Here is a 15,750-nt window from a genome sequence, read left to right as displayed (position 1 = left end):
TGCTCCTTGTAAAATGATACTATGAAAAGTAGAGAAAACCATTTTCTATTGAAGTTCACTTTCAGGAGAATATTAACTGTGGAATGCAAAAGTAAAATGATATTTTTTTGGTAAATTTTTGTAGAGAACAGCTTTCTTAGGGATATATTTAAAATGTCTTATGCAATAAGTAGACTATTAAAAACATGAACATATTAGATAAATGATAAGAAAAATTTAGTACTATATTTTATGGTTAAGCAAGCACAAAGGTGGGGTGGAAATGAATACTCAGATATGGAATAAGAAGGGAGGCAATAACAACAGCTGACAGAGGAGGAGTAACACAGATAAAGTGAGATATACATATATAGAATACATATATGTAAACACCGCTCACAGAGAGGCAAGGACTAAAAAGTAAGATACACAATGCAACACAACAACAGCTATTGAACGGTGAACAATTTCCATCTGCAGCTGCTGGGTTTTCATATTAGATGGTAAAAGCTTTTTACTTTCAGCATATGGTTGACAGAAATTATTAGCTAAATGTTGAGTGCAAGTTACTGTGGGAGAAGAAAATTATAGAACACCTTACTTGGTGAAAACAGTGGCTCTAAAGGGGAAAAAGAATTTCACCAACATAAAGAAAACAAAATTAAGAGAGACAATTCTACACAAGAGTTACAGCATTGTACATGAAGCTGGCAAATGAAGATATTATAACATAAATTTGGAGGAAATAAAATCTCATGACTTGGCTTAAGGCATCCTCATCTTTGACATTAAATCTCTGAAGCACGTCCTTACACAAATTCTGAGAGTCACAGTGACACCCTGGTGTGTCTCTATTTCAAGTAAGCAGACACATCACATCTCAAGAACAGAGAAAAAGGACACTCTGCATTCTGAGATGAACCAAAGAAAACAAACACATCCGGGGTCATCATGTCTAATTCCAGCCTCTAAAGTAAAGAAAACTTGAATATTTTCTGTAAGGTACTAATCCATAATAAAATACTCCTGATTTTTGTAATTCTAGTGTGATGACAGATGATTTTTGTGGATATGGAAATCATACCAAAAAACTGTTTTTCTACCATAAACAGACTTCTTGTAAAGTTAATAGTCCTGACAATATCTTTTTTCCCCCTGTAATAACTGCATTTTTTAAAGTCTGCCCTTCCAAAGCCTGAACTCCCTTGCAAACCTTCTTTGCAAATAAATTCTTTTATTTTTTCTAAACGTTTTTTCCTAAATCTTCATTTCACAAACTCTAAGTACATAATCTATACACATATAAAATATCAAACACATAAGCAAATGCTGAACACACACAAAAAAGAAATTAAGAATGTAATTTCCGAGACTTACTTTGTAAGCTGAGCGAATTCAAATTCTAATAATCTCTTTGTTTCCAATAAAGTATTTATTTCCTGTTTCATCTGCTTTTCTAAACCTTTTAAATTGTCTGCCTCAAATGCTTGAGTCTTCAATTCATTTTGTAACAACAGTCGCTTATTTGATTCCTGCTCCAGCTGCAGGGTTAGATTCTTAACCTATGAATGAGAAAAATAATTGGGATTGTAAATCTGTTTAATAACTTATTAGACATTATTTGAAGGAATACTAATCAAACCTCAAGTACACTATTTCCTTATACAAACAGAAAATAACTGTATTCTAAAGAGTCTCCACTGTTTTATGCATTTATTACTGCAGAATTTAGAGTTAAATCAAATTAACTCCCAAATTTCAGACATGAAATCTTGGAGGGAAAAAAAAATCTGGTTTCTTTGTATGGTACCTGTATGGAAATTCTGGAGGAGAAGGTGAGTATAAAAGTTACTTTTGGAGGGACATTCCTAAATGGTACTTAAATTTATTAGCTCATTCATAAATGTTTGTGCTCTAATCTATAGCCCTGCAAAGTTTACCCCCAAAACTGAACATATATTTAATTCAATTTGATAAATATTTATCAACTACTTACTGGGCATAAGGACTAAAATGCTCCAAATTCTTATAGTGGTTACAATTTCCCTCATGATCTGCTGTTTACTTTTCTGGCGCTGTCCCTGGCCACTCTGAATCCAATCGTACTGCTCAGACCTTCCAGTGTGATATACTTTCCATCACTGCACAGTGCTTGCAGAGGTTATTCTCTGTCTTCCCCTCTTCATTCATTCCTTCTTCAGCTCTTAAATGTCAAGCTGTTGGTGAGGTCTCCATTAACCTCCTGAACATGATTAGCCCTGATACTCCTAACTTGGTACGCCCTTTTTAAGTTGGTATGCTTGTCATGGCAATGTTAGTATCTGTCTTTCCCTTTGGGTTGCAAGTTCCACGGAGGTCAAGCCCAGAACTATCTTATTCTGTACCTTATAGCAGTGAACATAGATATACGTAGGTAATTTATTTAAATCTCCACCATGTTTAAATTATACTGACTTTTTAGTCATAACAATGATTTTCTCCTTTATAAGATGAATGAAAGTCAGAATTATTTTTCTTACTTCATCCTCCATCCTGTCTTTATTTTCAATCAAATGCTCCAGCTTCTGCTGAGATTGTTTCAGATCAACATCTAGCATAGAACACTGCTTCTCAATCTGAACAACCCTATTTTCAGCCTTCTCTCGAGCTTCTCTCTCCTCCTTCAGCTTTTTTTCCATCTCTGTGAAAGAAAAAGTTACAAATAAACATTTAATGAAAAAGATTACTTTAAGACTTTCACAGGCTGTATAAGACACCTAGGTGTCAAAAACCCCTACTGTTAACATCCTGGGATCTTCTAAAAGATTTATTACTGAAGTTCTAACATTATGAATTACTGGTATAGTGGGATCTTTAAAGGCAGAGAGTCATAAAAATGTAACAAATCTTCCAAATCCAACACTTGCCCAATGATATGAAAGTACAGCTTGAAAAAAAGTAGAGTGTATAAGGAGAAAAATGGAGGTAGTTAGACAAAAGTGAAAAAATAAATGAATAAATAAAGTTGTGGTTATTAATGTATACCTATCACTGTTCCACAAAAGTTTCAAGAGGCTTAAGGCTGTGATATAAACTTAATTTTTGCAATGCATATAAAAAAGATTCTATGACAGTATAATACTTATTTTAATTATTATCAGAAGATATAAGTCTCTAGTGAGGTTCCTTTCTTGATCAACATCAAGAACTAAGGTTCTAGAGGTTAATTTACTAAGGTCCTGAAACTCTTGAGTTGTACCATCAGGATTCAAATTTATTAAGTCTGTTATCTCACTTTCAGGCTGTCCGGTCTAGGTGACAAAATAGAAACCACCAGAATGGGGTTTTTCTAAGTAACTCCCAGATTTCCAGCTTGGATGATGAATATCACTATCATCCATAGTCATGATAATATTTTCCATTTACTGAAAGCTTTCTGTGTACAGGCACTTCAGTGCATTTTCCCCATCTAATTTTCTGAAACAGTCATAAGAGAAGCTAAGAGGCAAAGGAGATTTGTCTGATTACAAGCATGGGCTCATAAAAACAAGATAATCATCAACCAATACAGTAAGAATAGCGGGAAGAGACCATTTGACAGATAAGATCACAAGTTTATCTCTTGAATAAACTGAATTTAAGGTGACAGGTGACACTTCAGCTTACAACAGGTTAAGAAGTGAGTAGAAGGTGAAGAAAAGGAAGACATCTTTTTAGAAATCTGGCTATAAAGGGACGGAATAAAATAGTGGCAATTAGGAAGGACCACAGGTTGCTCCAATGGTTTGTCCTTTTTTTTTAAACAGATGAGAAAGATAAGTACATGTTAACAACAAGAAGGGATTCAGTGGAGGGAAAAGGTTGAGAATAAAGGAAAGAAAAAGTAATTAAGTTGAGATAAGAGACTGGATCGGAGTATAGGTGGAGCATATTAGCAAGGAAAGGAAAAGGATCACACTCTGCTAAGGTGAGAGAGATGATAATGAAGATGGTAAAGGAGCAGGACAGCTTGACCAAGTCAGAGAATTAGATTCTGAGGAGTTCAAGTCTATGACTTCACAGTTTCTTTTTGAAATAGGAGAATGTTCACCTAAAAGCAAAGTGATAAACACATGGCATAGGAAGCTAGAGGAGAGAAAGAAAAATTTAGGAGAAGGAATTGATGAGTGACATATATAAAACAACAGCTCACTTGAGGCTGCAGACAATGCACTGAGATAACACCCATCTAAAGAACTAGCTGAAGCAATGAAAAGCCGCTGGCTGGTCTGATTGAGGGTTGCATTTAGAGGCATAATTCAGTGGAAATACAAAGAAATAACAGAGTTGAAGATACAAAGCAAGAAAGGTGAATCAACAGACAATGAGCTCCAGAATGGATTTCAAAGAAAACACAAGAAGGGGCTGAAAAACTGGGAGAAATGAAAATACACTGACTTTTACAGGGAGAGGAGGGTAGTATAGGGAGCAGAGCATGGTGGAGTAAGGGAACTAGCAGGTGAAACTTATTTTAAAAAAAGGAATGCATCAAAAATGAAAAAAAGGAAGGCCCCCCTTTCCCAGATCATCATTTATAATGTCTAAGAGTTTAAACTACTACACAATGAAATTTCATCAAAATCAAAAACCTTTGTTGTCATTATTTAAAAACTAAGCATGCAGAAAATATTAAAACTGACACTTACCACACATTGCAACAGACTTTGCCTCTTCAATAGATTGATGTTTGTCAGTTAAACGAGCTTTGGTTACTTTATGTTCATTTACCTCTTGTTCTAACCGTTGCTGTAATGATTTAAGCTTGTAGTTTAAATCTATTTCTAAGTTATTCTTTTCCTGTAAAATGAGAATGAGAGTCAAGTACTATGCTGTGCAAAAAGCAAATCACTAAATCTTACATTAATTTTATCTCCTAAGAGATAATATATGAATCATCTTGGCTTGAAATATTATACTATATGGACTTAAATACTTTTACTCAGAACATAATTTTATGTTTATACTTCCTGTGCACTTCACACTACCTATAATATCTTACTTAAAAATCACAATAAGCACATATAATTAAAAACAAAATATCACCTCTCTGTGCCCTCCTCCCTCCTTTCCCATGTGAATCATTAGCCATGGCTGATGGCAAGGCAGATTTCTATTATATTCAGGAGGGTTCACTGAGAGGACCAGAAATGAACAGGACAGTTCTTCAGTTCATTTAAAATTTTTTGCTACCACTTAAAAAACTAATCTCTATTTACATTTGCATTTACACCTAGATTTATCTTGCTCTGAGTTAACATGTATTCCAATCCTGTTTGGGGGCTTCTACTCTTCTTCTTTCATCCTGTTTCCAAATTAATACCAGTCTTAGACATCAAAAAGCTATTCTGAATGCCACAAAATATGTCCAAAAGACAAGGTAAGTGGTGGATTTTCTGATAGTTTACCTGAGGATCTAGTAAACCTACAACATTTCAGGGAGGTATGCTAAATCTGCATATTACCTATTTAATCCTTTTCTTAGCAAGGTAAGGACAGAGGATAACCAATGGCATTTTTGAAAAGAAAATTCTACAGGCAAAGGTCCATACTTTATGTACACTCTTTACTATATTGCTAACTCTTACCAACAAAATGGAAAAAGCACACACAGTGCTATATACTAATCCTTTGTTCTCCCTCTTCATAATTGGTAAGGTTCAATATTTTCATCTTTCCCATGTACAAAAAATGGGGGAAAATTCTACATGGAGAGATATCTCCAAACCAACGCAATTTGTGATGATCAGATATCTAATACCCTTCAAGGATAAAAACAAATAAATAACACCCCGCTGCTGCTGCTAGGTCACTTCAGTCGTGTCCGACTCTGTGCGACCCCATATACAGCAGCCCACCAGGCTCCTCCGTCCCTGGGATTCTCCAGGCAAGAATACTGGAGTGAGTTGCCATTTCCTTCTCCAGTGCATGAAAGTAAAAAGTGAAAGTGAAGTCGCTCAGTCGTGTCTGACTCTTAGCGACCCCATGGACTGCAGCCTACCAGGCTCCTTTGTCCATAGGATTTTCCAGGCAAGAGTACTGGAGTGGGTTGCCATTTTCCTCCTCCAAATAACACCTTAAAAAGCTCAAAATAAGGTCCACATACATCACACACCAACCAACCATAAAAATTTTTAGAAATGTAAACATATAAAGATTAGGAATGAATGGTCTCTTAGAAAATCACCTTACAATATCTGGTAATCAGTAAAACTATCTCATAATTGGTCTACATTAAATCATTTACCTTTTCTGAATGATTAAGCATGTCTTGAGCCTCTTTTCTTTCTCCTTCCACTCTTTCAAGATTATGTTTGAGATGCTTCACCTCCTCTTGTAAAGATGTAATTCGAGCTGTCAAGTGAGAAAAAAGTTCAAATCACAGTCACTGAGAGAGAAATCCTTTTTCCCCAGCATGATCATTAAGATTAAAAAAAAAAGCTTTAAATCTCCAACTAGTAAATTTATTTATTACTTGCAGTTTGGAATAGCTACAACAGTACTGAAAAAGAACAATGAAACTGAAGAACTCAAACTTGCAATTTCAAAACTTGCTATAAAGTTACAGTGACCAAAACAGTATGTTACTGGCGTAAGGACAGACATACCAACCAAGTGAATAAAACGGAGACTCTAGAAAGTGTACACCCACAGCCAGCTGCCTTTAACAAGGATGCCCATACCAACCAGCGAAGGAAAACAGGCTCTCCAACAAACAGTAATGGGACAACCAGATGCACGCATGCTAAGTTGCTTCAGTTGTGTCTGACTCTTTGCGACCCCATGGACTGGAGTCCGCCAGGATTCTCTGCCTATGGGATTCTCCAGGCAAGAATACTGGAATGTGCTACCATTCCCTTCTCCAGGGGATCTTCCTGACTCAGGAATCGAACCCTTGTCCTCTTACGTCTTCTGCATTGGCTGGTAGGTTCTTTACCATTAGCGCCATTTGGGAAGCCCTCAAGTTAGTCAAAGACCTAAATATAAATGCTAAAACCATACAACTTACAGGAAACACAGGAGTAAATCTTCATGATCCTGAATTTGGCAATGTATTATGAGATACGACACCAAAAGCATAAGCAACATATTTTAAACTGGACTTTATCAAAATTAACTTTTGTAAATCAAAGGACATTATTAAGAAAAATGAGAAGACAAACTACAAAAGAGGTGTAAACATGAGCAAATCATATACCTGATAAGGTCTAGTACCTGTTAAAAGTCAACAACAAAAAGACAAAAAAATAAATGCACAAATGACATGCATAGACATCTTTCCAAAAAGAACATACAAATAGCCAATAAGCACATGAAAAGATTGCTCAACTTCATTACCCACTAGGAAAACTAAAACCACAATGAGACAATGATGGTGGAAACTTAAAATGATACACAATGCTGGTGGAAATAAAATGAGATGTGGCTGTTATGGAAAATAGCCTGGAAGTGCCTCAAAATTAAACCGAGCATTACCACGTGACCCAGCAATTCTACTCATAGGTATCCAAAAGATTTGAAAGCAAGTATTCCAATAAATACTTGCACCTGAATTTCACAACAGTGCTATTCATAACAGTCAACAGGTGAAAAAACTCAAGTGTCCATCAACAGATGAAGAGCTAAATGAATTATGGAATATATATATACATACAACAGGATATTACCCAGCCATAAATGAATGAAGTTTTGATACATGGTACAACATCAACCAATCTTAAAAATAAGCTAAGTGAAAGAAGCCTGAACTAAAGGTCACAAATTATATGATGTCATTTATATGAAATATCCAGACCAGGTAAATTCGGAAATATAGGACAGATGAGTGGTTACTAGGGTCATACAGGGAAGGACAGCTGAATGGGCACAAAGTTTTCCTCTGGGTTAATGAAAATGTTTTGGAACTAGAACTGTGAATGTACTGAACACCACTGAATTGTACACTCTCAAATGGTTAACTTTAGGTTATATGAATTTCACCTCAATAAAAAAAATAAACAAAAGCAGTTAGAAATATAACAGGGCAATGAAAAAAAAAACTAGTCATAGTGATTATTTTTCAAACATGTTTCAAAATTTGGCCAATCAAAGAGACGAAGAATAAATGGAATCTTAAAAAACTGGTTAGATTAGAAAACTGATCTACTATTTCCAAAAGTTAAACCCAAAAACATATAGAGAAAAATGGTTACACGGTTTCCAAATGCCTGTGTAACAGTTAAAAACAAAAGTACATTACACTATGATATATGACATGAAGCTAAGCATTTTTTTTTTTTTTTCATTTTTAAAGGGTTGTAAACAGCAAAAAAAGAAAAACATGTAACAGAGATCATATGTGGCCCACAAAGCCTGAAGAATATAATGTCCAATTATGTTTGGGAAGTCACTTCCCACACACATGAAGACGCTCATCAGTGTACATGGAGAGCATTCAACTAGCAAATAACCATCACTTTACCACAAGACCAGCCTCTCAAACTGTAAGATCTATACTGAGGGATCCAAAATGTCTTAAGAACCATAAAAAGTTAAGTGTAAAAATTTTATGTGTGCATGTGTGTGTGTTTTACCACAATGTACTTTTTATATGCATGTTGAGGCTCATATAAATTCTGCACATTTTTTAATGTGTATGAGCTTTGATTCACATGTAAATCAAAAAATAAACCTTCAAGGAAGCACTGAAAAATGATACACATTAATGATAAGTCATGCTATGATCTTCCTTAACTTCACAAACATCTAAACAGTCAGTTAAAACCACTGTTGATAAACGCATAATGATGGTCTCTTCCTTAAAAGCAAGCACTTCAAACTCAGTAGTATCTGGAAAATCACTGACTCAAAGAATTTTAGAATTGCAAGAATTTATAGGAGTCACCCAATCTTCTTGGTTTACAGATAAAGAAGGCAGATGAAGTGACATGCACACAGCTAATAAGCTATATATAAGAAGGCCTAGAGCGGCAATTTAAGGACGTGGCATATGAGGCTTTTCTAATACATATAATGAGGATACTTTCTTGGTTGTATTCATATCTATTTTAAGCCTAGTCCCTGAGAAATAAGATTGTGCAACACTCCTCAGTTGAGAACCAATGGAAGACCCTAATTTCTGTTTCTAAAGTCCAAAAACTGACCCTGACCTCTGGCCACAGAATTAGAGCTAATCGTCAAGTCCCAGGAGACTCCAAACTATGTTCCCATCCTGTGACTTAGGTTAAAATGCACCACCCCACCCCCTACTTTTCCCTGAAAGATCTGGCAACTTCCAAGCGTGTCTGTTTTGATTAGGTAGTATGGACGCTATCGCTTACAGAAACAGAAAATAGAAAAAAAAAAAGTAAGAAATGGTTAAAGCCAGGCATCCTGTTGAAAACAAACCGAGTTTATTACTGTGACAAAAGTATTCCTTTACTCGCTGTTAATTATACTCCATATTTTTCCTTTTAGACTCAGAAAGACTGCTGATATCTCTAGTTCTAACCTTTCCAAGTACTGAATTTTTTATTTGCAGTGGGATTCTCTTTCTACTGTTTACTTTCTATTTCTACCAATAACACATGAAGAATCCCAGGTTTAAATAGTGATAATATTCTCTACCTGGATTAGTTCCACTTTGAGTAAGACTTCTGTGAATTGGACACTTTTAAAAATTAAGGTTTCAGTAAACTGGCTGTTAAGATTGGAAATAACCACATTACCTCCATCACAAGGGTACCTGAGAGAGGGAAGAAATTACAATTTGATACGAATTCTCCTGAAAGAGAAAGAATGCTAACCATTTCCAGTATTACCAAGGTCATTTTCTTTTTTTATTGAAGTATACTAGATATACAATATTATATCAGTTACAGGTGTACTATACAGGACAATATGATCAAAAATATTTTACCTTACACTTAAAAATAACTAAGACACAAAAGGACAAATACTGAGGTACCACTTCTATGAGGCAGTCAAATTCATTGAGACATAAAGTAGAAGGGTGGTTACCAGGGGCTGCGGGGGAGTGGGAAATGGGCAGTTACTGAGTACAACATTTTAGTTTGGGAAGATAAAAAAGTTCTGGAGATGGACAGTAGTGATGGTTACACAACACATGAATGTACTTTATGCCATTGAATTATACAATTAAAAATAGCTAAAACAGTAACTTTTAATGTCTGTTTTACCACAATAAGAAAAAATATTACCTTGTAGGTCTCCAATCTTCTCAGAATCATGACCTCTGTCTCTTCGTTCAGCTTCTAATACAGCCTGCAGTTGGTAATAATCTTTGTCCACTTGTGACTTGGAATTCTCTAAGATTCTATTTCTCTCCTGCAGTTCTCTGTTTAGGGACTCTAGCTGAGTGATGGATTTGCTCATCTCTGTGTGACTCTTCCTTAATCTAACCGCTGTGTCTGATTCTGTCCTAAGTAAGTCATTGGCTTCTTCTAGCTAATTAAAAAAGAGAGCAAGAAAATAGTTTTTTTTTTTTTTTTTTTTTTTTTTACCCAAAACACAAATTTATTTTAATTAAAAAAATCTCATTCCAAAAACTTACCTGCTTTTGTAATTGTGCCAGTTTCTCATTAGCAAGCTGTGAATTCTGGCTGACTTTCTTTAAGTCTTCCAACTGATCCTTTAATGTAGAAACTAGAAAATGAAGGAATAACATGTAAGTTTTCATTGAGGAAATATACAAAACCCTTCTTAAAAAACAGGAAACTTTGTCTTAGGCCATAAAAGCCCATTATATTAGTTCTAAATTTCATCTTGGAATTACTCACATTTTAAATTTATTAAAAAGTAGAGTACTGTTTTATAATACACAATGCAAAAACAGATTTATGTCCACTGTTATATTTCAAATTCTTCTATCCTTTTAATAAAGGTTAATCTATTAGTGAAATGACATAGCTATTATTTCTTTTTTACTGTATTCTTTTTTTGGGGGGCCATGCTGCATGGCATGTGGAATCTCAGTTCCCCAACCAGGGATTGAACCCACACTTGCCTTGGAAGCACAGAGTCTTAATCATTGGACTACCAGGGGGGTCCTGATACAAAGCTAATTTTAATGTTCTCTATTTTTGAAAGTACAAATCTTTGCTTATTTCAATTACTTTCAATATGACTCAAAATTTAAAAGGTACCAAATGGTATATAGTACAGACACGAGTCTTTCTCCCAGCACATTGTTTTCCAGCCCCTCTGGCTCTCCTCCTCAGCAACTACTATTACTAACTTCTTGCACATCCTTCCTCAGATAGTCTGTGTATCCATACCCGAATATATAAGAACACAAATGTGTGTTTTCACAAGCATTATATATACACAAATATATACATACATATATAAGCACTTAAGCACATATAGATATGCCATTTTCTTTTAAACAATTAGTATTTTTTTAAGATACATTTTAGAGATTCTAAGTTTATAAAGAAATGCTTTATTCTTATAAAATGCATAGTACTCAACCATATACACTAAAGTTTATCACAGATTACATTTACATTGCTCATAATTTTTGCAATTTTAAACAACTCTAAAATTGATAACTTTGTTTATGTATCAGTATGCATGTGCACAAATGTATGTGACATAAATTACTAGAAGTGAAATAACTGGATCAAAGGATGTAGAAAGCTATTTTAAATTTGTATCACTAATATCAAGACACATAAAAATTCTAGTTTGGTAATTTTCAAATGTGGCTACTTGTTAGAAGTGCTGAGACAGCTTATTAAATATACCAATGCCCAGTCTACATGTCGAGGGAATTAAATTAGAACTTCTGGAGTTTAGGCATTAGTATTCTTTAAAGTTTCCCAAGATATTCTAATACATACACAAGGGTAAAAATCACTACCCTAGCTACAACATTACTACTGATTTTAAATATGTTATAAATTTATCTTGGGCCATGGGTATTAGCTCATGAAGGGTCTTAGGACTGAGTCTTCAAAAATATATCGTAGGCACTAAATTTAAGACAACCTGAAGACAAAGACCTCAAGACAGTGTTAGAAATTTCAGTGTTTTTCAAAGGAAAAGCAACAATTTACCTTCATTTTCTACATTCCTCCTCTTCTCATTTTCCTGTTCTGCTTTTCTTTGGTATTCATTAATTCTGTGCTGTAGCAACATTTTCTCCTTCTCAATCTGAGATACTGTAGATTCTAGATTTCTTCTTTGATTCCCCTGAAATTATGAGGAAAGTTAACCACTGCAATTAATACTCCTCATTTCTTCAAGGGAATACTCAGTTATTTTTTAAAAAGTACACAATTAATTAAGATAGATACTTTGGCTTCAAAATCACAAAGTATTTCCTAACAACAATACCCTTCTAACAGTAGAATTATCTTGCCTTAGAAGAAAACAGTAATTGTATTTTAACTAGATATATAAATTTTCAGATTTAAAAAAAAAAAATCCATGAACATAAAAACAACTCTATGAATCTTGTCAGACTGAAGGTCATTGTATCAGTTTAACATGAACACAAATAATACCAATATTTTGGCTCATTTACAATCCTAAATTTAAGAAATGAAATACACAAGGGATTAGGTAACAATTGATATTATTATTTGATAATTAAATGGTACAAAACTCAAGTGATACCAAAGGTTAGTGTTTGTGGTTTAAGTTCACCAGTCCCTATATGAGGTCTCCCTTAATTTTTCTTCCTGTTTTGGTAACAATTTATCTTTCCTAAGATGTTCTATGTATGCATGTACCTACTTAATGTATATTAGAAAGTAATGAAAAAGACACTTTTGAAAATGAAACTAAGGGGAAAGGAGAGTTAAAGAAAAAAAAAATACTCCAAATTCTACAACTTGAAAAAAAAAAAAACTTATCTTCTGCTTCTGTGTTACCACTATCAGCATATCTTGCATTTAATACTATATTTCTATCTTTAAGACTCCACACTGGACAAACCTTTTACAGTGTGTGTTTTTCTGGGCTTTCCCATCTGTAAGTGAAATCCATCTTTTAAGTAAGATGCTGCCAGAGAGATAGAGTAAAATTTGACAGAGACCATCCAAAATCCTTTCAATTATAAGATTTTATCATTTTAACTTTTATCTTTTCATTTTGAAAATTTGAAATGATTATACATTTCAGAAGTTCCACAGACAGTAAGTACACGTACCCTTCCACTCAGTTTCCCCTAAGAATACATTATATTTACCAATGGTACAATAACCAAATCAGGAAATTGATACTGATATACAACATGTGTAGTTTGATGTCATTTTATCTCATGTGCAGATTCACAGAACTACCACTACAACCAAGATACAGAACTGCTTCTGTGAAGTAATTAGCCTCCAACTAATAAAAAAAATAAATAAATAAAAATAAAGACACTGAACAAAAAAAAAAAAAAAAAAAGAACTGCTTCATCAGCACAGTGATCTCCTTCCAGTCACTACTTATAGCCACATGCACCCCTCACTTCTCCCACCACCGACAGCCCTAGCAACCAGTAACAGGAGGTCTTCCATCTGCATAATTTTGTCATTTTTAAAATGTTATCTCAATGGGATCATACAGGAGGGCTCTTTTAAGATTAGCTTTTTACACTCAACATGTATCTCTGCAATCCATCCAAGTTGTTATGTACAACAATGGTTCCTTTTCCCAGTCTACAGCTTATCATGTCATCCTTCTTATCGGAGTCTTTCACAGAGCAAGCACTGTTAGTTTTGACAAAGTCCAACTTATCGAACTGTCTTCCTTATATGGATCACGTTTGTGGTGTAATGTATAACTCTTCACCAAGCTGTAAGTCCTAAGGATTTTCCCCTATATTTTTTCCCTAGAAGTTTTATATTTTTTATGTTCCTATTTAAATCTAAGTCTGTTTTAAGTTAATATTTGCCTAAGATGTAAGACTTCGGTTGAGGTCCATATCTTGGCCTATGAATACCTCACTGCCCCAGTACCACTTGTGAAAAAGACTATCCTTTCTCCACCGAAATGCTTCTGCACCTTCGTCAAAAATGAGTTGGCTGTAATTGAGGGTAACTGATCCACAGTTTCTTTGCAGTACTGTCTTTGCTTGATTTTGTTATCTTGGTCATTCTAGCCTCATAAAATCCACTGGGGAATGTTCCTTTCGTTTATATTTTCTAGAAGACAGTATAGAATCAGTGTTAAGTCTTCTTAAAACACTTGGTAGCTTCCTCTAGTAAAGCCATCTGGTCCTGAAGATTACCTCTGGAGGAGCTTTTAAATTATGAATTCACTTTAATAGTTATATACAGATATTCCTATAATGTATTTCACATTGTGTGAGTTGTGGTAGCCTGTACTTTTGGAGGAATTGGTCCATTTCACCTATATCTCACACTTTGGTGGTTAGAATTGTATTATTTCCTTTAATATATCTGTAAGAGTCTGTAGGAATATGCCCTGCCTTATTCCTGATACAGATCATTTGTGTCTTATCTTTCCTTTGACAATCTTGCTAGAGGTTTGTCAATTTTTTTTATCTTTCCAAACAGCTGGGTTTTTCCTTATCATTGACTTTGTTTTCCTGTTTCCAATTCCACTTATTTCTGCTCCTTATTTTTCCCTCCTTCTCTTTGCTTTCAGTTTATTTTGCTCTTCTTTTTCTAGGTTCCTGAGGTAGGAGCTTAGATGACTGATTTGAGACAGTTCATCTTTTCTTTTTTTTCTTAATATTTTATTGAAGTATGGTTGACTTACAATGTTTCAGGTGCACAGCAAGACGATTCAGTTATACATGCACACATGTATTATTTTTGAAGTCACTTTCCATTATAGGTTATTACAAGATATTGACTATAGTTCCCTTGGCTACACAGTCATCTTTTCTAATGTAAATGTTTCAATGCACACATTTCCCTTAGAGTACTATGTTAGCTGCACCCCACAAATTTTGATGTTTATCTTCATTTTCATTGTTGAAGTATTTTTAAAAGGAGGAAGACCCATAACTATGAGATATAATTAACATTGTAATATATTTTTTCATTTCCTTTAAGACTCTCTTACCTATGCATTATTTAGAACTGTGTTGTTTAGTTTCCATGTGTTTGCAGAGCTGTCTGATACTTTTCTGTTATTCACTCTAACTTGGTAACATTTTGGTCAGAGAACACGCTGTTTATGACTTTAATTCTTTGAAATCTGTATAAGTTTGCTTGGTACGTGGTCTATCTTGGTACATATTCCTTGAGTGCTTGAAAAGAATGTGTCCTTTGCTATTGTTAGGCAGAAGGTTCTACAAATGTTGAACAGGTCCCACTGGCTGATGGTGTGGCTGAGTCCTATACATTTGCTGATTCTCTGTCTAGAGAGTGGTATTTAAAGCCTTAAACAGTAATCACAGATTCGTCTATTCTCCTTTCAGTTTTATCAGCTTTTGCTTCACCTATTTTGTAGCTCTTCTGTTTGGTGAATACAAATTTAGGAATGCTATATCTCCTCAGAGGATCGACATTTTTGTCATTCTGCAATGTCCCTCTGAAAGTAATAATTTTATTTGCCCTGAAGTCTACTTTACCTGATTTCAATACTGCCACCGCTGCCTTCTTTTTGCTAATGCTTAGATGATGTATTTTTCCATCTTCTTACCTTAAAGTTGTCTATATTATTATATTTGAACAGTTTCTGGTAGACAGCATATGGGTAGGTGATTTTAAAAAATTTACTCTGACAATCTGCTTTAATTGCTGCTGAATTTAATTTATATTTAATATAATTACTGATACATTACAGTTA

The 15,750-nt window shown here is 34.5% G+C and overlaps 1 protein-coding gene across 2 annotated transcripts in view; it reads right to left on the bottom strand.

Annotated features, from left to right (window-relative positions):
• Positions 1-15,750, bottom strand: part of ROCK1 (Rho associated coiled-coil containing protein kinase 1) — a 119,286-nt gene that overhangs the window by 21,966 nt on the left and 81,570 nt on the right. For both annotated transcript variants that reach the window (XM_061130845.1, XM_061130844.1), the window contains exons 14-20: positions 12,054-12,189; positions 10,547-10,638; positions 10,194-10,440; positions 6,242-6,348; positions 4,644-4,794; positions 2,499-2,659; positions 1,357-1,541 (exon numbers count right to left, since the gene is read on the bottom strand). In XM_061130845.1, coding sequence (XP_060986828.1) covers positions 1,357-1,541; positions 2,499-2,659; positions 4,644-4,794; positions 6,242-6,348; positions 10,194-10,440; positions 10,547-10,638; positions 12,054-12,189 — 1,079 coding nt within the window. The remainder of the gene's footprint in view (positions 1-1,356; positions 1,542-2,498; positions 2,660-4,643; positions 4,795-6,241; positions 6,349-10,193; positions 10,441-10,546; positions 10,639-12,053; positions 12,190-15,750) is intronic.

Source organism: Dama dama, chromosome 27, assembly GCF_033118175.1.
Source record: "Dama dama isolate Ldn47 chromosome 27, ASM3311817v1, whole genome shotgun sequence".
Classification (NCBI taxonomy): domain Eukaryota; kingdom Metazoa; phylum Chordata; class Mammalia; order Artiodactyla; family Cervidae; genus Dama; species Dama dama.
The sequence above is the reverse complement of the archived record's forward strand: the minus strand, read 5'-3'. Positions and strand labels throughout refer to the sequence as shown.